General features: G+C 28.2%; 6 protein-coding genes across 10 annotated transcripts; 3 read left to right on the top strand and 3 right to left on the bottom strand.

The window, feature by feature from the left end:
• Positions 1–3365: 3365 nt before the first annotated feature.
• On the bottom strand, positions 3366–8263 carry LOC111041687 (zinc finger protein OZF-like). Its single transcript, XM_022326052.1, has 3 exons — positions 7421–8263; positions 5880–6014; positions 3366–5354 (listed from the first exon to the last, which is right to left on the bottom strand). The coding sequence occupies exons 2-3, from the start codon at positions 5984–5986 to the stop codon at positions 4160–4162; spliced, it is 1302 nt and encodes a 433-aa protein (XP_022181744.1). The 5' UTR covers positions 5987–6014; positions 7421–8263; the 3' UTR covers positions 3366–4159.
• A 2963-nt stretch (positions 8264–11226) lies between these two features.
• LOC111041699 (transmembrane protein 134) lies at positions 11227–14735 on the top strand. Its single transcript, XM_022326071.1, has 3 exons — positions 11227–11668; positions 11751–11892; positions 12497–14735. Exons 1-3 carry the CDS (start codon positions 11489–11491, stop codon positions 12673–12675), a joined length of 501 nt encoding a protein of 166 aa, XP_022181763.1. The 5' UTR covers positions 11227–11488; the 3' UTR covers positions 12676–14735.
• On the bottom strand, positions 14730–16316 carry LOC111041648. Its single transcript, XM_022325981.1, has 2 exons — positions 16302–16316; positions 14730–15122 (listed from the first exon to the last, which is right to left on the bottom strand). Exons 1-2 carry the CDS (start codon positions 16314–16316, stop codon positions 14730–14732), a joined length of 408 nt encoding a protein of 135 aa, XP_022181673.1.
• A 781-nt stretch (positions 16317–17097) lies between these two features.
• On the top strand, positions 17098–17649 carry LOC111041722. Its single transcript, XM_022326103.1, has one exon. It carries the CDS (start codon positions 17098–17100, stop codon positions 17647–17649), a length of 552 nt encoding a protein of 183 aa, XP_022181795.1.
• An 881-nt stretch (positions 17650–18530) lies between these two features.
• Positions 18531–20546, top strand: LOC111041694 (mitochondrial inner membrane protease subunit 1). Of its 3 annotated transcripts, XM_022326065.1 has the most exons (4): positions 19147–19467; positions 19549–19571; positions 19664–19861; positions 20344–20546. In XM_022326065.1, exons 3-4 carry the CDS (start codon positions 19679–19681, stop codon positions 20488–20490), a joined length of 330 nt encoding a protein of 109 aa, XP_022181757.1. In that variant the 5' UTR covers positions 19147–19467; positions 19549–19571; positions 19664–19678; the 3' UTR covers positions 20491–20546. The 3 variants fall into 3 exon arrangements, with proteins under 3 accessions (XP_022181758.1, XP_022181756.1, XP_022181757.1); XM_022326066.1 differs by lacking the exons at positions 19147–19467; positions 19549–19571 and adding an exon at positions 18531–18802; XM_022326064.1 differs by having other exon boundaries at positions 19146–19571.
• Positions 20531–23381, bottom strand: LOC111041693 (nuclear transcription factor Y subunit alpha-like). Of its 3 annotated transcripts, none has more exons than XM_022326061.1 (6): positions 23248–23381; positions 22693–22923; positions 22501–22612; positions 22303–22427; positions 21317–21493; positions 20531–21204 (listed from the first exon to the last, which is right to left on the bottom strand). In XM_022326061.1, the coding sequence occupies exons 2-6, from the start codon at positions 22906–22908 to the stop codon at positions 20968–20970; spliced, it is 867 nt and encodes a 288-aa protein (XP_022181753.1). In that variant the 5' UTR covers positions 22909–22923; positions 23248–23381; the 3' UTR covers positions 20531–20967. The 3 variants fall into 3 exon arrangements, with proteins under 3 accessions (XP_022181753.1, XP_022181754.1, XP_022181755.1); XM_022326063.1 differs by having other exon boundaries at positions 21074–21239; XM_022326062.1 differs by lacking the exon at positions 23248–23381 and having other exon boundaries at positions 22693–23240.
• Positions 23382–24228: the final 847 nt, after the last annotated feature.

Below are 24228 nucleotides of genomic sequence, written 5' to 3'. Positions count from 1 at the left end.
TTCTACTTTTTTTAAATCTACAGTCGTAGCGGCCCTACTATTTTTAAAAGGGAAGACCTGAGTTTTTATACCTACACGAGTGTCAACAATGTATACATCTAGGCAGCCAAATTATGTAAATCGAATGTAACTGTTACATATTATTTTATTTAGATCAGATTATTCTGTGACACGGTTATCGTTAGAAAAACTGTTTAGATTCTAGACTATCTTACAACTGTGTTTTGTAGCGAATATGATAACGCCACCTTGCTGGAGAGGTCAAAACATTTTCGTAGGATATAGTGTTCGAGAGGAATACTAGATTGCGCGAAATATATCTTTAATACAAAGATAGTAATTTATACTATGATTAAATTATTATATTTTATAACATATGACACCGGCGCATTGGATAGGCAATTTTGGTACAGAAATGCTTAGAAAACTATTTAGTGTAATATACGTAAGAAAAAGTATAATATTAATTAGTCTGTTCTTCATCTACTAATTAAAATTTATTATTTTCAGAAGTTGTTAGTTCATCTTTCAATAACTCATATAGAAGAAAGAACAGCCACGAAATCGAAACGATTTCGGGTATTTAGTTAACGAAAGTAGGCAAAAGATCAAATAAATCTTTTATGTATATAAAAAGTATTCGCCTCAGCGATGTTATTTTAGTACTTATTTTAGGTACTACTATGCAATTAAAAAATGTTTTTTTTTTCATAATTTTAATTAGATTTAGAGGAATATTTTTTTACTATTTATTGGATAGTCGATTAAAATGGTTTTATGATTATTACCTGTATACATTATATAGAAGATGGAATTAAAGAATATTCATTTTTTATATTCAATATATTTTCACTTCTCTAACAATAACATACTCCTCTCGTACTTACTTTTATAACTTCGGTAATAGTGCATTGTTTTTTTTGTTTTATGTTTTAACAGTTTTATAAAAAGTGCTTGCGTAGACCGGTATTGTTTTTCAGTCGGTCTGCCCAAAATTGTTTTTGAATGAGTAGTTAGTGTGATTTCTGTCTAAATACAAGGCCACCATTTTATGTTGTTCAGTCTCAAAACGGAAGTTTTTTTTAAATTTTATCGGCACGAAGGTTGTGTCGACAGTGCTATCTCATGCCGTCCAGTAATCTTAATTGGGGATAGCCGATGAGACCCGCTCCGTGCCGGACACGACATACATACCTCACGTACGCAGATAGTCTTTCACACTTCTTGATCTCATAAACCCCGGATGCTGAGTAATTATTATTTTGTCAATATGCCACCTAAACCAATTACTCCTATAGTTATACCACTACTACTTCAAATACAATCGTCACAAAGGCTAATTCATCCACACTCCCTTCTAATAGTGACTTAATGACAGTTCTTGAAACTATTCTTAATGGATTTTTATATGAATAAAAATTGTTTGTCCACTCAAACCTGTTAATTTAAGGAATTGAAAGTGACCCAAAAACACTATCTACTCAAATAATTTAATTGAAGGCTGAAAATACTAATTTACGCAGTGAAATTCGAAATTCTTAAAACTATATTCTTAAATAAAGATACGTCTTTGTAGGGTGCTGGTTAACCTAACCACAATTCATATGTAGTTTCTCAGGTATTACACGAAAGCTTTGAGTCAAACAGGTGCTCTTTAAACATAATTATCTATGCCGTACCTGAGTCCTCTTCATCTTCATCAACCCAGCGGATTTCTGATGATATTTCTGCTATTCGCGCCTTGCTCGAACCTCATAGCATCTATATTCCGGATAAGTAAAATGTTATACGTCTTGGTAAAGTCGATACTGGCAAAAATCGTTCACTCAATCTGTTAGCGGTAGCAGGGAGTTTGCTAGTAAATTGGTTTCCGACTTTAAAGCTTTGGAAAATGATGTTCAATTTTCTACGGGTTTCTGTAAAGTCAATGATAAAATGTTGCTTCAACATAATTTTAATGCGGTCCTGTCATGCTGTGCTTGAAAATCGGAAGCTGAATAGGAAAACAAATCTCGAGATTTCATACATTAACGGTGCACCTCAAATAGCCAAATAAAAAACTTAGGATTGGGAAGAGTTCAGGATCGTAGCCTAACCTAACCTGACCTGGAGTACGGTGACGGTAGCGGCCAAAGTTTTTAAAGAATTGTAAGGCCAAGGAGTGTTGGACATTCCCCATTTAGCTCACAATTATACCAATATCACTAACGTACCTAATTGACCTGCCTACTCTTGCTGAACGAAAAAGAATATTAAATATACAATTTATTCGTGGTTTAATAACTAACCCAATTATTTCCCATGTTTGCTCTTCCAAATAAACCTTTCAAGTCCTTTCACATGCATCTCGTTTTCAAAAAACCTTCCATATTCCTAGCATTAACATAAATTATTCACAAAATGGGCTCCAAAGACGTATGATGTCACTTGCCAATAAGGACCTTGCATTTGATGATAATTTGATTTAATGTACTGTTTAAAATACTGTAAATAAACTAATAATTATTTATATTTGATATAACTGTAATCTGTAATAACTTAATGTACTGTTTTTATTTTACATCTGTTGTTGTATCACATATAATATTTAAGTTATTTAAAGCCCTACTATTACGCTCATTGTTGTACTGTTACTATAATGTAAAAGGGAAACCCGTATATTTTTAGCATGATAGAAATAAGTTATTTCTATCATGATTTTTAGTAAATAAATATTCGATTAAATACAAATATCAAAATCTGTATATTTTAAACACTGTGTATCCGTATAAACATATAAAAATTCAATATTTATATAAAATAAAAAATATTATACACAACATAATAATCACATATTTACTTCATAATCATACGGTTAACAATTAACAAAAGATACAATGTAATTAAAAATATGTGTAAAATGTAATAAAATGTAACCTTATAAAAATAAAATAATTCATAACATTAAGAGGACGCCACACCCGCATGCGTTGTCTCCGTCTTACAAACGAGTAACATACCAAATTTACGCTCATCAGTTCAAGTTGTATGCCGTTAGCTTAGAAATTAGAGTGAATTAACCTATTATGAAACTTGATGGTGAGAACTTTATCCGTGTTTTGTTGGAAGTTTTTTTACAATAATTCAGTTTTTAAGTGAGTTATGAGTATTTTTAATTTACATTTATTATACAAGCATACCTTGCTTAAAAACTGAAGTATCGTAAAAAAAACTTCCAACAAAACACGGATAAAGTTCTTACCATCAAGTTTCATAATAGGTTAATTCACTCTAATTTTTAAGCTAACGGCATACAACTTGAACTGCTGAGCGTAAATTTGGTATGTTACTCGTTTGTAAGACGGAGACAACGCATGCGGGTGTGGCGTCCTCTTAAGCCAAAATTATAAACTAAGCTTATCTAGTAAATTCTTAATATGCATAATAAAATGTATATTGAGTTATATTACATAATAATGAAAACATATAAAGTAAAGTACAGATTAATTAAATCTTCATATTTATTTCTGCCCTATCTATTATTGCTTCTACTATATTTGAAATTTTTCCTGGAAAATATGATTCTATACTAAAAGAAGCAATTGTTATCTCTTAATATCATTGATCATAATAATTAGACCCATAAATAAAATAATAAAAGCCATAAAGAGTTAACAAAAATCAATAATTATAATAAATTATATTATGATAAGTTAGTGATGTAGATGAAATCTGCATTGTGAATAAAGTATGGCACGGTCTTAGATTATTCATGTTTTGTCACAAAACATTAATAATTGATTACACATATTTCATCAAAATAAAACAATTTGTAAAATTAGTCGAGTAAACTATGTTAATTTTATAACTTAAATAATATGTATATTGTATAAAAAAAATTTAACTTTCTAATTTGTATAAGCTATATTTAATATCAGGTACATAAATAATAAAATATTAAATTTAATGAAAGAATAGATAATTTTGACATCCATAGGTTCTGCTCTCTTTTTTTATCTATTAAACTATATTTTATGATTTTTCGGGTGAATTTTTTTTAGTTTTTTTCTGAGAAAATCATTTATTACAGATAGAACAAATAAATTGTTTACGAACATTGTTGTGTTTATTTAAACAACAATTCTTTCGGAAAATATTTATTACTGATAATGCAATTAAATTAGTTTTCTCTCATATGATTCTGAATGTGACATTTTAAGTTCCATTTCCTCAAAAACGATTTTTTACAAATATCACATTGCCATCTATGAATATTATTGTGTTTTTTTAAATTTGATTTATGAGAAAATGATCTATCACAAAGTAAACATTTATATGGTTTTTCTCCCGTATGAATTCTAACATGTCTTTCCATGTCTTGTTTACGTAAACATGATTTTTTACAAACATTGCATTTAAAAGGCATTTCACCGGTATGAATCCTTTCATGTTTTTTGAGTTCATGTCTCTGTGAAAATGATTTATTACAAACGTTACATTTATATGGTTTTTTAGCATTTGGATTTAATGGATCATCGGGTTTATGAATCACTTTATGTCTGTTTAAATTTGATACATCAGAAAATGATTTCTTACAAATTAAGCATTTGTAAGGTTTTTCTCCTGTATGAATCCTAATGTGTTTTTTGATACTATGTTTCTGAAAAAATGATTTATTACATATAGCACAAATAAATGGTTTATGAGTTCTATGTATAATTTTGTGTTTACATAAATATGATAATTGAGCAAAAGATTTAAAACAAATATGACATCTGTATGGTTTTAATTTATCATAGCCGGGTTCATGAATCATTCTATGCCTATTAAATGTTGATGCAAGAGAAAACATTTTATTACAAATAGCACATTTGTATACTTTATTTTTCTTATGAAGCTTCACATGTTTTTGCAAGGATCTTTTTTTCAATAATTTTCCACAAATATCACATTTATATTTGTTTTCATCTAAATGAGTCTTACGGTGTTTATTGAGGTATACTTGCTTTAAATATGATTTGCTACAAAAATCACATTTATATGGTTTTTCACTTGAATGAATATTTAAGTGTCTTACGATGTTTACTCGCCGAAAAAATAATTTATTACAAGTATTGCATTTGTATGTTTTTTCCTCATTTTTTTTTAACGATATCAATTTGCATTTAGTTGTAGTTAATGCTTTAGTGTTAGTATTGGAATTTTTAGGATTGTTTTCAATGTGTAACTTGTCAATTGTCTTAGACGTAATTGATGACACATCAATATATTCTAACTTTACATAACTTTCAAATATATTATCGCCAATTACATCTACTTCAGTTTTTATGTCGCCTTCTAGATTCTTTATTGTAAATGTAGAATTTTGTGTGTCACTGAAACAACAATTCATACAGAACATTTTAAAATTTATATGGTTTAACTAACTAACAGCTAATATAAAGAAATAACAATAATATTATGATTAAAATTAATAATATTAATTGTTAGCTGAACTTGCCCTTTAACACTAAGTAAGAGAATAAAATAGTAAAATGACAATTGAAATGAAAAAACGATTATAACTAACCTATTAATAAATATTTATGGACTTTTTTTTTGGTTTTGTTTTATATAAGTACTCTATTGTATTGTGTAATTTGTGTTTAAGAGTTTAATTTGTTATTCTTTAATTCTGTATTACCTATATACATTTATGTTCCTAATTGGGTCCTACTTTTTTAAGAAATACTGGTTTCATATCAATGAAAATACCAAGCACAGTATTGTTATAATGTTATATGCTTATAGCTTAAGTATTTAAAGATAGTCAACAAAAAATGAAGGTACAATATTAAAATAAAAAAACAATATTGATGATTAGGAAGGTGTCTCTATGAAGCTAGTATTGTAATACTTACCATTGATAAGTTGTTTGACAATCATTAGCATCAATATGTTCTTGTTTGATGTATTTATTTAGAATTATATTTTGTGGCACACATAGTTCAGGTGAAATCTTGGACATTTTTGGACTTACAACTTCCCGAACATATCTAAAGAAAAAATTTTAAATTGAAAAATGTAGAACACATTGATCATCATGTTTGAAATTGTAGGGGGACTAGAATAATCCAATGTAAAGTGACTTGCATCAGCTACACCCACACAATTATAGGTATATTGTAATACTTATAGTGCTAATAAGAACATGATTAAACTAAAATTAATGACACTAAATAATAATATAAATATATATTATACATATTAAATAAAGAACATAAAATAATAATAATAATTATTGCTTTTGTTGGCGATTTAAGTACCATCTGTGAGTTGAATATTTTATAATTTTTAAATAATAGGATAATAGATAATTATTATAACTAATAACGATAGTAAAAATTCAGAACATATGAAAAAGTTTTTTTTTTTGTGGGCGGCGGCCATTGAAATGTCTGCCCCAAAATGCCCACCTATGGTTATCGTATGCAATCCAAATGTGACACTAATTGTTATAACATTTATTCAAAATTAGTTTTATTTAGCAACAAATTAACAAAAGAACATTCTAAGAAACTTCAACTATAAAGGAAAAGAAACAATTAGATACCTAGATAGAATGTTTGAAATTTACTATCATAGTTCATAATTAATATTTATACAACTGATAATCATGGCTATAAAGGGAAAAAATTTCAGAGGGAATGACTAATCAGTGCCACAACTAGTAGGGGGGACCAGGGGTGCCCAGCATTACTAGGGGGTCTCAGTTTAGAATAAATTGGAGCATAGAAATATATAGAATCCTTGAGGGTAAATTTGAAAGACGAAATGCCGAAATATCAAATGTTATATGTAGAGTAATGATAATGATGTTTGTCATTGTATTTAGGAGCCCTTAACCTGGTTAATTGTTTATAGACTATGTGTTGCAACTTGTTAAAATATGCCAATACGTCTTGTTATTGTGGCAACTATAAATAGTATTATTAGGACAGTTATTATCGGCCTAATACTGGAAGTGGTATACATAGACTATAAGGGTCAGGCCCGAGTTAGAATTGTAATTTAGATATTAACAGACGTGGGGCCAAAGGATGTGATGTTGCTTCAGTAATGAGTGGTGGTTACACAGGGGATCAAAAAAGAATTTCTGACATAATTTTAAATCCATCATAATATGTTTATTGTGCTGCAAATAATTTGAATCTTGTTTGAAAAATGTTAATTTTTTTGCAACATTCTTCGATATATATTTTTATTTTCTAGAATAAAGTTCTCTTAGATGGGCTTCCTTTACCCTAGGTGATGATGTAGCAAAAATAGTCTTTAACAATCATATTCAAATCAGAAATCACAAGGTAACAAAAATAAGTTGAGTTTAAAAGGCTGGTTCTGTTGGCCATGTAGGACCATTTATTTATATTTACATAAATAAAGCATTTATATAATTACTAACCACAGTAGCAGAGGCATAACGATTTTTGCATCAAGGCTCCACAAAATTTAGTGGTGGCACTGGAACTTATGTCTTCATATATCTTTAAGCCTTCCATACATAATTGTATGTATAATGTCTAATGTATGAGCAATGTATTTAAACAGTGTATGTGAAAGTAGTCAGTATTTGTGAGTAGTAATACTCATCCCACTTTTAACCCTGAATATTCAAATTTGTAATTTATTCTATGTAAAATTTATATCACAAATAATTTTACATTTTTAAAGGAGACTGAGTCCCCCTGTGCCTCCCTTAAAACTAATCTTAAATCTTGTAACAGATTTTTAGAAAGCAAACAAAACGAGTACCTAAATTCCTATTGAAAATATATATATGGAAAATATTTTTATATTAAAAATATATAGATTATTATGTGCTTGAATTGGTTGTAGTAATGAATAATGATAATATAAACAATTACAGTAATAAGTAACTTATTACAATAATACAGTCGAGGGCTTTAAATTATGTGGAATCAAATTAAATTCCTATATTATCCTCACCAAATTTATTGAATAATAAAATATACATAAGTGGCTTAGCGGTGACTCAGCCAATGGAAATCAAATATTTTTTAGTAAATTTTAATGCTTGTCATTGGTTACAGATTAGCACAATATAAAAGTATTATAAGTGCCATAGAGAAAACACTATGCTAGTGTATTACTACAATTCATATAAACAAAACTTCATTTTTAAAAAACATACATAACTATTTCAGATATTTCATCCAACGATAATGGATATTTCTTCCTTGGTTAAATTATCACAATATTATTATTTATATTATGTATTTATTTAATATAATATGAATGAATATTAATACAATAAATATAATAGTATAGTATTGTTAGTAAAATGTACCAATATAAAATAAATACAAAAGTCACATGTGTTTGTGATTATTTTTTTTATTTTTTTAATAATGTAGTAATTTGTTTCAGTCAAAATTATTGCATGGAATATTTAATTTATTATCTTTAGATACTGTAGATGTAAATCTGAACTGCCATGGAAGTTAAAATTTTTTAATGAATTTGTTACACTTTAATTTTATGGCCTCGATAAACAGATATATTTGGATGAGGATTTCTACGTAGAGATTGAATCAGTCGTTAGGTTAAATTACAAACCTCGTGCAAGAAACAAAAGCAAGCGGATAAACTTGAAGAAACCGACTGATTATATTATATAGGTAATGTTCCAAATTTGTTATGAACTGAAATCTAAGAAAGACAAACAAGTAATATCCTATGAACTTAAATGCAATATGGATAAAATGTATTAACACCTTATACCTATAGGAAGTACATATACTATTATTATTATTATTCTACATACCAAGAGTGGGCAACTTGATGGTTTGGGTACCTTTTTATCTGATCCTTGCTACATTTTTAGATTACTCCATACAATCTTAACATTTATCTGTATTTATAAATTACACTGTTCTTAGATAATAAATTCGTAAAATAATCCTGTGGCAGTAGAAATTAAAAAGCAAGATGATACACTTATTTTAGAATTATGTGAGTTGCAAACAAATCTATTTTTATTTACAAAAGAAATTCATGAGTGTTTTTGGAAAAAATTACCAGTTGAAAAATATACACTTTTACGATGTTTTAATGATTTTCTATTTTTGCGTTAAACATTGGAGCTCTAGTAACTTTGAGTTGTCCATACCAGCTATATACTTTACAGCACTACTCATTGTTGGTGCAAGGTGGCGATATGTCCATATGCTATACACTATTATACCAACAATATTTGGTTAGGTAGGTACTTACAAGTGTGTTAATATATAGTTTGTGCCCAGTGGGACTGTGGAGTACTGTGTAACTAATAAGTAACTAAAATTTTAAAACCGTCACACTGTTAGGTTAGGTAACTGTTTACGAATGTCGAATATGCCTTCGATGGTGTCTGAGAGTAGTCTGTGATAGTTCGATGGGTCATGTATAAACACCACTAAGTATGTAAGGATAATTAAATTGTAATCTGTTCAAACACTTTGATCATGTGTTATAATCAATAGACTAGTAAATAATAACAAAAAACACTTCTTTTCGTATACTACGGTCAACGATCATTGGTACGGAAATAACGATATGCCACGTAAACATAGCAAAACTAAGATAAACAACCAAGGCCAACTGTTGTTACACACTTGTTACACACTTTCACCTACACGTGACCGTCACGTTACGATAATATTATCACAGAACAATCATATGATATACCTTATCTATAGTCCATGTTCTGTGATACCACGGCTTAAGATAATATACTATTATAGTATATTATAATAAATATATATATTTTAAACCGTGACGTAGACCTATTAACTGAAGAAGTTAAAAGCACGGCTATAGCTGATATTATATACTAGTATTATGCCGGGTTGCATACAAAATGTATTCATTTAATGGCTCAATAAAATGTAACGAACCAATTAATAGCGATGTGTATTTAAATCATGTTAAAGTGACCATTAACTCATTTGATTGGTCATAGATGGATACACTCCTTAAACATAATAATATATAAATAATAAGCCTGACTACTCGTGCTTACTTCAAAGTATAAGGTCTATGCATCAAAATTGAAAATACAGAATTCGATTGCGTTAACCTAGACATTATAAGCAACTTGTTTATATAATATGTATAAATTATAGCCATAACTCTGCAACGTTATCAATACATACTGATAAAATGATAAAGCAGCTATTGAACAGTGTTACCATAGAATAGAATGAATCTAAGTTTTATTAAAAACCAACAATATTTATCAATGCATTACACCCGCCATTGTTGAGTTTCAAAAACCATTAATAAACCTTGATGAAAAAATGTAATCTCAATTTATTTTGAATGGTAAATATCTTAAAAAAAATAAATATCAAAGAATGTTTTTATTGTCACCTAACAAGGTACAGTTACTAGTTTTTATTATGTTTTTAAAGTAAAATAAAATATATAAATATGAAAAACATTATATTATTTCTAAACACTTTTAAAAAATTATATAACGTTAACTATATTAATATGTTAAAAATTATTATAATATTTTATTTTACTATAATATATTAGAAAGTTGTTTTTATTGAAGATATTATTTACAGGAGATATTTTAACGCTCTATAGTTCTATTATGTCAATGATTTCAATACGTATAGCAGAGTTACAAAAAAAAATTACAAGTGTCAATAAGAAATTAATAACATGATAATATGTAAACATTTAATTTTAGTAAAATTGGATTTAATTTATTGAATGGAAAGTTTTTTTAACAGCACAATGATTAATTCAGTTGAATCAAGAGTGATAAGAACCGTAGACATTTCAAATCCTCATCAGCGTTCATACATTAGGTACAAACATGCACTTGCATAAAATTCAGGGCTCTACTAATAATATTCCATATATGATAAATGGCACAATATTGGCACATTATATAATAGCAAGTAGTAACTATCACATAATTTGAATTGCATGTACCTTTTGAACCGTACGTCCGTACAGCGTAACTGCTTAGCATTTTATATTTTACACAATATAGAACAATATAATACCCTGGAATTCTCTCATCATAAATTTCTAGCGGAACGTACATATAGTTAATAGGTAGTTATTTTATTGTTATTATTTATTTATTTTTTTTATAATTAGTACGTCCGTGGTTATTAGTAAAAAAGATTAAATAATAGGGTTTTAGTCTGAGTTATCATTTTTATATCTTATCAAATTATTATTTGAACATTGATAACGATTATTAAACAATCACAACTTGATTCTCGGTTAATAATGTTAAAATAAACAATAATATTTATTTTTATATATTTTACTATGAATTATTAATACCTCTTGAAAGTTTCTTACCGACATCCTTCAAAGTGTTATTCAGTATTGAGCCTTCAGTGTTCACATCCCCCTTAAAATATATTGATATTACATTATCGGAAATGCGAAATTGAATCCAACTTACCATTAATTAGTATGATATAAAAGTAAACCGTAAATTATGTCTTACAGTAAAAGATTTTCAATCGACGATGCTTTCGAAGATGAACCAATTGATGATATAAAAGTGTATGTGTCTAGTTTAGGAAACTCACCTTTACAATCTCCTGGACAAACCAAATTAACTAATTACGGTGGTATTGAAAATGAATCTATTTCAAGAACAAAAAAATTTGAAGATGTGAGTATTGCATATTATTATTCACTCCATATTTCTTTTTTATAAAAATTAAACTTTAAAAACCTATATATTTACCGTCTAGGCATTATCTCGGGACAGTGATTCGTTGATTTATAATTCAACAGCGAATTCCAACCAAAAGAATTGGTGTTGGCACCATCCTCAAGTACGAGAGAATTGGCGTGTGGTTTTAGCTGCTGCCATTTTATTCTTCATTGGAACTGGTAATTATCTATTTAGTTCATTGTGTTCTCAAAATGAATTATGGATGGGAATATATTGATAGTAGAAATCAATATAATCCATATTTAATAGTGTTAGGATTTCAATATTTATATTTCTTATCTGACCAAATTACTAAAGTACTAAACTGTAAAAATATCATCATAGAATTGGTAAGTTACAGACTCTATTCATCAACAATATTATAATTAGTATTTAGTTAGCAAAAAAAGAAAATAACTTTTTGTATATTATTTTAATGTGATAACTATGATTTAATTATTTTACTTTATTTAATCATTTATTGTACAAACAGTTTTAACAATTTTAAGTTAAAATGTATAATGTTACATAATAAATTCAACTATAAATAAATATCAAAGTGGAATTATAAATTTATGTATAATATTCAATATACTTTATACATAAATAAATAAGCCATTATGTTTTAACTCTATGAATGTATATTCTCTATAATTTATATTTATATACACTAATATATTATAGATATACTGTGCAAACTTAAAATTAGGATAATATTTTGATTTAATGCCCGTGAATGAAGTAAATCATCTTTCAAAACTTATCTATTATGAATGTTCACAGTATTATTATCCGTGGCTATTATTGTGCAGTTGACTCCAAACACAGATTATCATCCAATAGTATTTTTCATCGCTGGCTTCATATGTTTTATACCCGGAGCATACCATGTTGTGTATATATATCTAGCTGCTAGGGGACATCCAGGTTACAGTTTTTATAGTTTATCTTTATTCAACTGAGTGTTGTGAATAATCTTGGCGAGAACAAAGTAACATGTAGTAAATGTATTATCTATTTATGTGTAAGATATTATGAAGACAATGTTACGACCAGTGGCATAATTTATTGTGCATGCCTTCAGTCCCTGAAATGTATGCTGAATTTTATGAAACAGGGAAAATGTATTTTCAGGGCCTTTGAGTTTGATCTGATGTTGGGATGTGTATTAGATGTTTTGTAATAGTAAGAAAGTATTCTTTCCTTGATTCACACTTTATATTATATCATTAGTTATTACTGTGGTTCTTAACCTCCTTATGTCCTTTACATGTTTTCTATTTCATATTTTGAAGGAACATAACAAAAAATATATAATATTTATCATTTTTATTTCTCTTACTGTATATTTTGACAAAATATAACAAAAAATCAATACTATTTAAAAATTAAAAGTTATAATTCAATGTAATTTTATAGTATAAGGATTAATAGATGACAATGCTACTCTTCTCCTTCTAGTAAAAAGCATTTCTCTTTTGTGTTAATGTTTGAAAGTAAGGAAAACCCTTTTTAAAAGCATACTAAATAAGAAATTGCAACAAAACTATCAACACATTTTTTTGATATTCTTCTTCGATTGATATCCAAAATTCTTCAAGCTATATTTCTGGACATTTAAATTTAAGACCATAATCAGCATAAATAAATTTCATATATATGGTTTTGAGTAATTAATTCCTCAACTTTATAAGAACGCAATTTGTGTTTATAGGATACTGTAACTTTTTTCTCATAATATTTTACTTTGATTGCGGATCCGTCACTCACGAGTTGTTTAATATAATTCTGATCTTATGATTTAAGATGGCCATAGTTTGTACTTAAATGCTGTTTTAATTTACTTGGGACCATCGAAACATCGAAAGTTTTTTATCACACACAACATTCAATGGATTCATTTAAGGGTTTGTGGCTCAATCAATTGTATTTAGACAGTTAACACCATCATTAACATTTTTATCTTCAATTGTACATTTTAATAATGCATCTATCCATTTTATTACTAAACACTGTTTTCCATACCAATTTACTTTAAAACAACATTGATAACTAATAATTTGAATGTTATATTTGTTACCTTGGTTTTTTAGTGGTAAGTTTCAATGCATATAATAATCATTACTAACAACAAAAACTAAAAACACTATTTTGCTGCAGAATACTGGTTGAGAACCACAGTATTATTAGATCAATATGGAATTCAATAAAATGTGATCCATAATTTGTGTGTTATTCAAATGAAACGTGTCTAAAACGGAATTGCATGGGACCAAAGTAGTAATGGGTATTTATTTTCTGATGAAAAATAACTGAACTAAATCCGAAAACATTTTTTTGTTGTATAATGTCTTATCCCAATATTTCGATGGCACTATTTACTGTACACATTTAAATAACGTTTGTTATTATTTCGCAGAATAAACCTTTTCACTAATATTTATAACTATTATAATGCAGAGTCCACACAAAGTCCACTTTTTGTTTTTAAAAACAATTAAATTGTCCCGTCTATTTTGGAAAAAGTTGAGTTTATGTTATGTTTTTTTTCTTTTCCTGTGTGGATCTGGCATAATGTTCTTCTGATTTACTGATATGATGTTATCTTTCTGCATTGTAGAGAAGTTATGTTATCCCAAATTTATTTAGGTACATTCTACTTTTAACGTTCTTATAACACTAGGACCAAAAATAATTCCATCTTTGACAATTTTCTATTTAATTTAAATTCTAGAGTATTTTTATTTTTGAATAGAGCTAGATCGTGCCAAAAATTAACACAGTCCATGGTTAAAATATTTATTTATTTATTTATTAATTGAAATACGGGACGTGCCCAATTACAAGAATCAAAAATACATAACATAAAATAGGAAATTTACATAAATTACAAGAATACAAATACAATTAGGATAAAGAGCAAATAGACATAATACCATAACAACTATGAACGTTGCATAAATTACAAAATACAATTAAAATATAAAAAAAAAAAAATAGAACAACAGATAATAATTTATTGCCAAACATTCAGGAATAGTGGGTCCTCATTCGCTAATTTCGTCATACGAGCTATAGGACGATTTACTAAATAGTTACAGCGGCTAACAGGAATTTGGAAAGGGAAGGAGTATCTGGAGTAAAAACTTGGAACTCTGAAATTTAATTTAGATAGGAGAGCAGGGGAATCCACTTCACCATTTATTAGTTTAGTGAGGAACGTAAGATTAGCCTGTTTCCTCCTGTCACATAGGGTAGACAAATGGAGGCGCTGTAATACAGGTTGATACTCATGGGGTTGACATTCAATACGTAATGCAAAAGCAGCAAACTTCAAAAATTTACGTTGAACTCTTTCTAGTTGTTTACTACCATCAAGTGTGCATGGATCCCAAATAATTACTCCATACTCCAACACAGATCGAACAAAAAATATTATAAGTATTATTTATTTTAACTCATCTAGTAATTTTAGTTTATATGTATAAAAAAAATATTTAACTAAGTAATATGGTAATAATTAAAAACACCAACAATAATGTGAGTTTCAGCTCTTTAATTATGTAATTTTAATTGCTAATGTGAAAAAAAAATCAAAAGTGTATTATAGAAAATAATATTTTACAGGTTATAATGAAAAACAATTTTATTCATAATAATCATTATTTTTAATTTTTTTTAATAAAAAATAATAAAACTGAGGTTGTGATAAACCATAGAAAATTTTCCAACATTAAATATCAATATGCAGAAATTAATTTAAATTATTGATTTGATCAAAACTAATTTTTCAGTTAGGTATGAGAAAATAAATTATCATAAAAAATATATTTTAATAAAGAAAATAAACTTTTTAATTTTCGGCCAATAACCATTGATATCTTCATCATATATTATAATATACTAATCACTGTGTAAGTAATAAAATACTTTTTATGACATATTAATTGTACTGTTCTGGAAAATAATGAAAACAATGTCTTATTCTTTCTTTTCTTTCTTATGTGTTGTGATTTTTTATTTGTCATTTGATTAACAATATTTTTTTAAAATTTATTTTCTTTAACTGATCCTTTGTCTTTCTTAGCTACCTATTTATTATATAAGTATCATATTTACTAGTACTAAGTATATTACTCCCTACTACTTCTAGTCTATAGAATATAACATCATTTTACGTTGACATTTTTATTATACTAGTACCACTATATTTCAAGATCTTATAACTATAAAATCATTTAGAAAAGGCTAAAATAATATTATTATTATTTTGTATACATATTATGTTTATAACTAGTTCTATAATTGTATAGTGTTATTTTTAAACTATTATTTGTTATTATTATTTATGATTAGGGCTCAGGTGTCATCGTTTTTATTTAATTATCTTTAACATTATTTTTTTTTTATAAATAAAATCAAAAAATGTGTAATAACAAATTTATTTATATGTAAAATTAATTCTTTTTCTATATATTATTTTAATTTTTACTTTGAATTTGATAATATTAAATGTATATTAACTATAAATCAAAATAATGTAAGATATTAAGCTACGACCAATATTGATAAAATAGACTTAGCTTACCAAATTTTTAATCATATTTCCGTAATATTATATTTATATTTCATTGATTACAATATTATTACGAACTATAGATATTGTTTTAAGTAAAACAGATAGATAATTTACTGTATTAATAAAACTATGATCAACATTAGTTTTAGTTATCATTAGGTAGTTATTTAAAAATAAAATATTTCTGAAATTAATAAAATAAAAAAACTCTAATTAGGTAAGTATTATTTATTAGCAAAGTTATGAAATTTCACTAACTCTAATGTTGTTTAATGTGAACTATTTGTGTAGATAAATGTTGTGTTTTGATAGTGCTCTATTTAAGTTAACAATGAAGTATGTTTAACTGCGTTACCTATTAACTATTAGAAAATTGATCTAGTCTATGTCACTCCAAACTTAATTATGTTTTTGTTTTGTTTTTTGTATTTTTTATTGTGTAATAAATATTGTTTTAAATAATTTGTTATTTTCTTTCTGTTTTGCTCAAAAATAATTTGTATCCTAAATATTATATTAATAATTATGGCTGTAATAAAATGTCTCAAGACACTTAAAATCATTAAATCTATACTAGAATAGCTTTTTTCATTGGTGCCCCTTAGGAGGAATCCCGGATAAAAATCCCCGGAAAAAAAATCCCCAAAGCAACTATTTAGTATTAAAGTTATAATAATAAAAATAATAATATTATCTTTATACCTATATTATTAATTAATATATATCATTAATATATGCAACAAATATGCATTTACAAAATTTATATTTAAAAATTCAAAGTTGTACTAAGTATATGAAAAAAGAAATGGGCTTTGCTACGAAATACCTTAAGGATGAAGAATTTCAAAAACAATGTGGAATGATTGATGCACTTGCATTCCTTCCATTGCACCTCGTAGAAGATGGAATGAAATATTTAAAATATAGTTTGCCTGAAAATCTTATGGATTTATTAGATTATTTTGATTCGTATTATGTAAATGGTAAGTATCGAAGAATTGGAAACGACGAAAATAACATGAGGTTTCGAAAACTGCCACCAATGTTCCCACCAGCTGTGTGGAATGTAAATAAAACCACCCTCAATGACTGCCACAGAACCAACAACATCGTTGAAGGGTGGAATAATAGGTTTTCCAAACTAGTTGGTCAAAAACATCCTACAATTTGGAAACTTATTAGGAAAATTAAAAATGAAATTGACGCCGATCGAGTACAGTCAGCATTGGATGCTTTGGGTGAACCTAGGCGTACAAAAAGAGGACAAAATCAAACAATAAATATCCGCTTGAAAGAGTTAGTTATAAGACAAAGTGAAGATAAATTAAGCATTGGAGACTTTTTGACAGCTGTGTAACAATATAAGAAAACGAACCGACTGAACCGAATCTGACTTAATTAACTAACTAATATTATATTATTTATTATTTATTTTTTTTTTTTTACTAACTAATATACTAATTAGGTATATTATTATAATTATGTAATTTTTTTAATAGTTACTTTGGGGATTTTTTTCCGAGGATTTTTTTTCCGATTACGCTTAGGAGGTATCTACTTGCCATCTGGGGCTTTCAAGCATACCTTAATTTAAGCTTCCCCCCCCCACCCCAGAAAGTTAATTAAAAAACAACTGTATATCAAGTACTATCAAAGTATTATAATAGCAATGTTTTAAAATAATCTGACCTAACCTACTAAGAACTTTTATAAATTATTTAATTAAATGAAAGACAAAATTGTCACTTCGTCATAGAAAGCTCTGGATATTTATATTGCAAAATTATTCTTTAGACAATTTGAACAAAGTTTAAATGTACATATATCCATGAATTATTATTAATAAAATATTGGCTAAATTATATAGATTTCTAAAGAATTTACTATTTAGATAATATTATGCAAGGCATTATTAATTAGTAATTCAGTAATAAAATATATCATGATTCTAATTACTAATAAGTAGGTACCTATCAAATATTTAATATGATGATGTACCACATATTGCCTTGCACCAGGGTATCAATGATATTATGGTGCAAACCAATTGCGATAAAAAAAAAATAAAAAATCCGGTCTATAAAACAAATTGGGGGTTTATTGACAATTTACAATCTGTACATTATATACAATAAGTAAACATGATATGGAATAATACAATAAATTACTTTGAGTAACGTGTAGGAAGGCTCTCAGTCGAGTCACCTTTTACAATGAAATAATTTTTTATGAGTAATATAAATGTATTTTATAGGTTAAGAAGATCTCTCACCGTTTGCGATTCCTACTTGGTATACAATTTTTGAAAAATAATTAATTTAAAAATAAATCCAATAATTATAATTTATAATTACCACGGTTTATGGATAAAAGAGATATAGATCAAATACTTCTACGAAAATAATATATATATTATATTATTATGTAATAATAATTTCTATTGAAGTTGAAGGTGTAATATTGAAATACTGGTACCAACTTACAACGAGACTATTTGTTTATTTTATAAGGTTAGTATATTTTAGCATATTAATACTAATTGGAACCTTAATTGTGCATGGCATTGTTTTTCCTTCTACGCCTAATTATATATATTGCCGTAATGGACTGTTTATGCTTTGGACTTTTCCCCTAAATATTTCTAATAAGGCTATATTTTTACACCGGACTTTTTACCAGAGCAGTATCGCTAAATGTCTAGAATTACCACAATCCCATGAATCGCAATTCTAAACAATTTAAAATTTAAAACAAGCAATTCTGTAATCCACGATCTATTGGGATATTAGGATATTAAATTATTATCAACGAATTTTCGCGTACCGGCATGATTTGATAATATTATCAAATACGAATACCCATATTATCAATGATAATAGAATCTATCCGCCACAATATTAATTTTAATAATAATAACATTTCTAATAGTATTTAGTATTTTCCTTCATAATTTATTACTACGAATGAAAGTTGAAAGTATTTGTAAGATTTATGATGTTAAAATATTTGTTTTGAGGTCATGTCATCAGTTTGTCCTTTTAATGTTATGGTCATTGTCATGACTGATCAATCATAAAACTCACAAATGTATTTACTCTTTAATAATAATATAAAACCGGTACTGTATGAGTATATTAAATATACTAAATTTACATCATACTTTCAATAAAAAAAGGTAATTAACCAATGTTTAAAAAAGTAGGAAGTTTTGTTTTTACATGTTTTAAATATTTTTGTGTTGCTCATTGTGTAACAGAACATGTAGCAGATGTATTCTTAGTAAGTAGTTACTTATTTACCTACCTACCTTACCTTAGATAATATTTTAAGCCCCTAACCTAACTTGCCAAATTTTTATTGGAAAATCTTAGTGTTCAGGTGATTCCATGGAACCGTCTATCCACTCTGGTGATTTGGTAATTATTCAACGTTTCTCAAAGATGTTCAAAAATGTAGATAAAGGGGATGTAATTATTGCAAAGTCGCCTGAAGAATATAATAAATTCATTTTGAAGAGAGTGAAAGCTGTTGACGGCCAAATGGTTAGAAGAGGAATAAATTATCAAGTGGTAGGATTATAAAAACTGTTATTGGTATTATTGGAGCCTTTCTTTTGGAACCTATAAAAACTGATGTGTTTGTTAAATTCAAATCATTTTCAGTTTTAATTTAAGTTGACTTTGATTTGTGCATTATACATTCATTCGTTTAAATTTTACATTTCATCAATATTGATAATATGGATATTATTTAATTTTAGCTCTTTCCTTTTGTACTCGAAGTTATTTTTTTGTTTTTAACTATGTCCTATCTAGTTTGAACTTCCTAATTTTTCATTTTCCGTATACCTGCCTGTTAATTGTTAAGATTTTTCTTTGAGATAAACCCTGGGCATAATTGTTCTAATTCTCAAAATATTATTTATCCACTTTTTTGGTGGACTATGTCTAGATATAGAACAATTGGACAGTATACACTATACATACCTAAACCATCAGCTTTAAACCAACTTAAGTATGAACTTTATTACTAATAATTGATTTTTGTATAGGTTCCAAAAGGATCAGTATGGTTGGAAGGTGATAATCATACAAATTCAACAGATTCTTGGGATTTTGGTCCTGTACCTAAAGGATTAATACATGGACGTGTTGTTTGTCGAATTTGGCCTTTATCAAATTTCTCATTGAAAATTTGATGAAATGGCTAATGTAGTAGATAGAAAGCACAAATAAAAGTTGTGATTGTTGATTATTTTTATTTGTATAGTATCATACATTAGATTTTAAGGTTCTTTTATTCTCATTTAGATCTTATTTAAAAAGTATAACTATCATTATACTGTCTATACTAGTTTGCTCAACAAGGAGATATGTTTTTAAGATATCTTTAAAAAAAATTTATTATTAATACTTATAAATAATATGTACATTTAAAAAAAATCTACTTATAAGGGTTGGTAAATTAATTAAAAAAAAAAAAAAAAACAACTCATATAGCTCATAAGGCTACTTTAGTATAGTGACTACAGTATTCAACAAAGTACATTAATAGAATAAAAGTAAGTAATAAATTTAAAGTCTTAAAAAGTTACGAGTAATGGAGTTGTTAAAAAACCTTTTTTTTAATTTAACACACATTACTCTTAGTTCAATTGAGAAAATCGGCTTTTTTATTAGCCACTTATACTATAAACTAGTCCATTATGCGATTGCAAATTTTGTTCATCATCAATTTGCCGTTTTATAGTTACATGATAACTATGATTGTCCATTCGAATGCTACAGTCATCGTTTTGCATGTTTTTACTACTCGACATACTCATTCTCTTCAGTGATCCTGAATGAAAACGGCCACCTTCTCCTCTTATACGATTCATTGCATGTTTGTGGCGTGATTCATACAGATATTTCTAAAATAAAAATGTTTGATTACATACAGATATTTCTAAAATAAAAATGTTTGATTACATATAATATAACATACATAAACCATTATATTGAAGTTTTATAAATATTGCTTACTTGGCGGGTTTTAGGTATCTTTCCTTCTGCCTCTAATTTTGCTCGTGCTTGCCTTCTTTTCAGTATTCTTTTGTACTGTTTAGCATTTACATACAAAGGCTCTTCTTCAAGGAACTCGGCTGTTGTGGGTACTCGTTGAAATTGATTATTATTGGGGGCATTTCCATTTGGCACCATCTGCAATACAATATATAATATTTCAATCCCGGATTTCAGAAAATGGTTTTTCCTCCCTATTTTAAACTGACAAGTAAGGATCTGTTTAAGGGGCTCGATGCCAATTTTTATATTTTTGACTCACTCTCAAGTATAATACTTTTCTACTAATATAATGCCTGATACTTATTTAGGGGAGGTCAATTCAGTAATATATCAACAAAATCGACTAAACAAGAGAAATTCTCAGGCCTTGTAGAATTGTCTGATTTCGATTCAAATAAAATGTATGGAAGTTGAGGAACAACATTTTTGAAAAATAGCTTGATAGATCTCAAGTAGACATTATTCTGTAGGACTGGATCATTATTCCGGGAGTATGGTTTTGTGGACAAAGCCATGTAAGTTAGGGACACTAAAACCAGACTTAGTTGTTGAAAATTATCCTTTCAATAGGTGGCTGACTTTATGTATCTTAAACAGGAATGTTGGAAAACATTGAATACAAGAAAAGAATTAGTTTGATACAGAAAGTCATATATAATTACATACTTCATCATCAAAATACTTTTAATGGGCTGGCCACATAAACAGATCCAGTGAAATAAAAAACGGCGTTATAGGGAATACAAACGGAAAGAAGTTAAGAGGCCGGCCAAAACAATGTTGGATAGATCAAAAAGCTGAATAAGTGTGGTTTCAACTGTTTCAAGGAATGAGAATAAAAAACATTGAAGATGGTGAAAAGTATAGTGGAGGCAGCAAAGGTTCTTAATGGACCAAAGAACATAAAAAGATTTGATTAAATCAAATTTGAGTATCAATATTACCATAACAATGTTCTGTTGATTATGAGGAACTCCTTGTGCAACAGAATTAGCTGTTTGAGTGACGGTTGGAGAACCGGCAGTTGGTGGATTGGATAACTGCATGATATTTCCATTTATGCTAATTACTGAAAATATGGTAATAGTTACAATTATTGTTACTTTTAAATACCATAATACTATACACAAAGTGAAACATACATGTTGGTTGGGTTTGTTGTTGGGCAATCGATTGACCGTTGTCAACTTGAACAGGCTGATAAATAAACGTTTGTCCATCAGGTGTCTGTATCAACTGTGCTTGCGCCTGATGCTGGATAAAGAACCATTATATAGATAAACATTTACACTGTTAATGCAAAGAAGAGAAGCAAAAAGACAATGTGTGCATACTTGTACAGGTAGTTGAAGTAGTTGCAGCGGTTGGTTGCCCGGCGAACCTAAGTGCACTGACTGACCGCCATTTTGGGGCACGGCATGCACTACGATCTGCTGACCGTTAGCGCTCTGTATCACCTGGCCAGCCTGGACGACTTGAACCTGATTGTTGGACGTCGGGATCGCTTGGACGACGGTCATGTGTCCGTCTGAGCCGATCTGTTGGTCCATGATTGATGGGTTTTACTGAAAACGGTACAGTTATAATCAGGATCATAATACTTAGCTTAACGACGGGAATACGGGACACAAAAATTTATAGTGCTGGTAAGTGAAGGTGGTGGGTTAAGGAGGAGTGGTGAGATCACGGGGCAACCGGAAGCGAGACAAGACGACTGTTCCCGTAACAAACCATCGATACGAGCGATGGCCGCTGTAATCAATGCCGTCATTGCACTCGGGTCCGGGGCTCCCCTGTTGAGGTCAAAGCACAAAACGAAGATTCCGGGAGTTAGCGCGCGCATTTTGAAAAGTATAGAAAGTTTAGTGCGAATTTCAAGGCGAACTTACATTGGACAGCGGGATATTGGTCCGGAGATTATTCCAACGATTGGCCGAAAAACTCGTCACCAATGAGAGTATGAGACAGCGCGCAAACGTCAGACAGCAACCACGAATTGGCCCTTCGCCGTCGACCAGCCAATCCACAACACAGTAAGTGGAAACAGTGACGCCACAAACCCAGAACGAAAAAACGGGCCACAAACCTAATAAGCAACACTGTCGTCTATCAATTCAATCCACGGCTTAAGAAATTTCTTTTCGATTGAGGTCGTGATTCAATCATTCATATTTCATAAAGACAACGTTCTTTTTTATCCAAGTTTAGTATTTATATCATATTAAAATTTAAAGTATATAAGATAGACGATCTTCTATAGCATTCAGAAGGACTTTCAACTTTTGAATGTGGGTCTTTTTCACATAATTTGTATCAACGCTCACCATAATTTTATATTACGGAATAGACAATAATAGCACAGATTATATTAAACTTAACTATATTTAACTAATTTTTTAAAATATAATCTGTGATAATAGTATCTATCACGAACTAAGATAATAATATGTAACTAGATGCATCTTATTTCATGTCTTCATGATATCTAAATATTTTCTACCATTTGTAATTATTATTTGCAAAATAAATAAATATATATGTAATGCATAAATAAATAAACTTATTATTTTGTTGTTTAATTTGTCAGGTCAAATAAAATAGTAAATAGTTTCATAAGTTTGGTTTATAGTTGGAAATCATTGTAACTGGATTTTTTCACAAACAAAGAAACAATATATAGTAGTCCAATGTTCCATTGATGCCAATTTAATTCACAATAATTTTCATAAAAGCACAAATCTTAATCCTAATTACCACTTTACTCGAAAAATTAAAGAAAATGTATGATTTTTAAATTGTATTTATCTCTTAGTTCTAAAATAAAGATATTAATGTAGATGTTAACGATAAATGTTTAGTAGTCGTAATGT

This window comes from Myzus persicae, unplaced genomic scaffold (genome assembly GCF_001856785.1).
Source record: "Myzus persicae strain clone G006 unplaced genomic scaffold, MPER_G0061.0, whole genome shotgun sequence".
NCBI lineage: Eukaryota > Metazoa > Arthropoda > Insecta > Hemiptera > Aphididae > Myzus > Myzus persicae.
This window is presented reverse-complemented; position numbering and strand designations above follow the sequence as displayed.

Coding starts and splice junctions, on each gene's coding strand:
- LOC111041722 (XM_022326103.1), top strand. CDS start 17,098: ATGGGCTTTGCTACGAAATACCTTAAGGATGAAGAATTTCAAAAACAA.
- LOC111041687 (XM_022326052.1), bottom strand. CDS start 5,986: ATGTCCAAGATTTCACCTGAACTATGTGTGCCACAAAATATAATTCTA. Junction 5,355..5,879: donor TGTCAAACAACTTATCAATG/GTAAGTATTACA, acceptor TTGTTGTTTCAG/TGACACACAAAATTCTACAT.
- LOC111041694 (XM_022326064.1), top strand. CDS start 19,479: ATGTTTAAAAAAGTAGGAAGTTTTGTTTTTACATGTTTTAAATATTTT. Junction 19,572..19,663: donor ATGTAGCAGATGTATTCTTA/GTAAGTAGTTAC, acceptor GGAAAATCTTAG/TGTTCAGGTGATTCCATGGA. Junction 19,862..20,343: donor GAGGAATAAATTATCAAGTG/GTAGGATTATAA, acceptor ATTTTTGTATAG/GTTCCAAAAGGATCAGTATG.
- LOC111041699 (XM_022326071.1), top strand. CDS start 11,489: ATGTCTTACAGTAAAAGATTTTCAATCGACGATGCTTTCGAAGATGAA. Junction 11,669..11,750: donor GAACAAAAAAATTTGAAGAT/GTGAGTATTGCA, acceptor TTTACCGTCTAG/GCATTATCTCGGGACAGTGA. Junction 11,893..12,496: donor TTTATTCTTCATTGGAACTG/GTAATTATCTAT, acceptor GAATGTTCACAG/TATTATTATCCGTGGCTATT.
- LOC111041693 (XM_022326061.1), bottom strand. CDS start 22,908: ATGGACCAACAGATCGGCTCAGACGGACACATGACCGTCGTCCAAGCG. Junction 22,428..22,500: donor ACAACAAACCCAACCAACAT/GTATGTTTCACT, acceptor CCATATTTTCAG/TAATTAGCATAAATGGAAAT. Junction 21,494..22,302: donor ATCAACAGAACATTGTTATG/GTAATATTGATA, acceptor ATTGTATTGCAG/ATGGTGCCAAATGGAAATGC.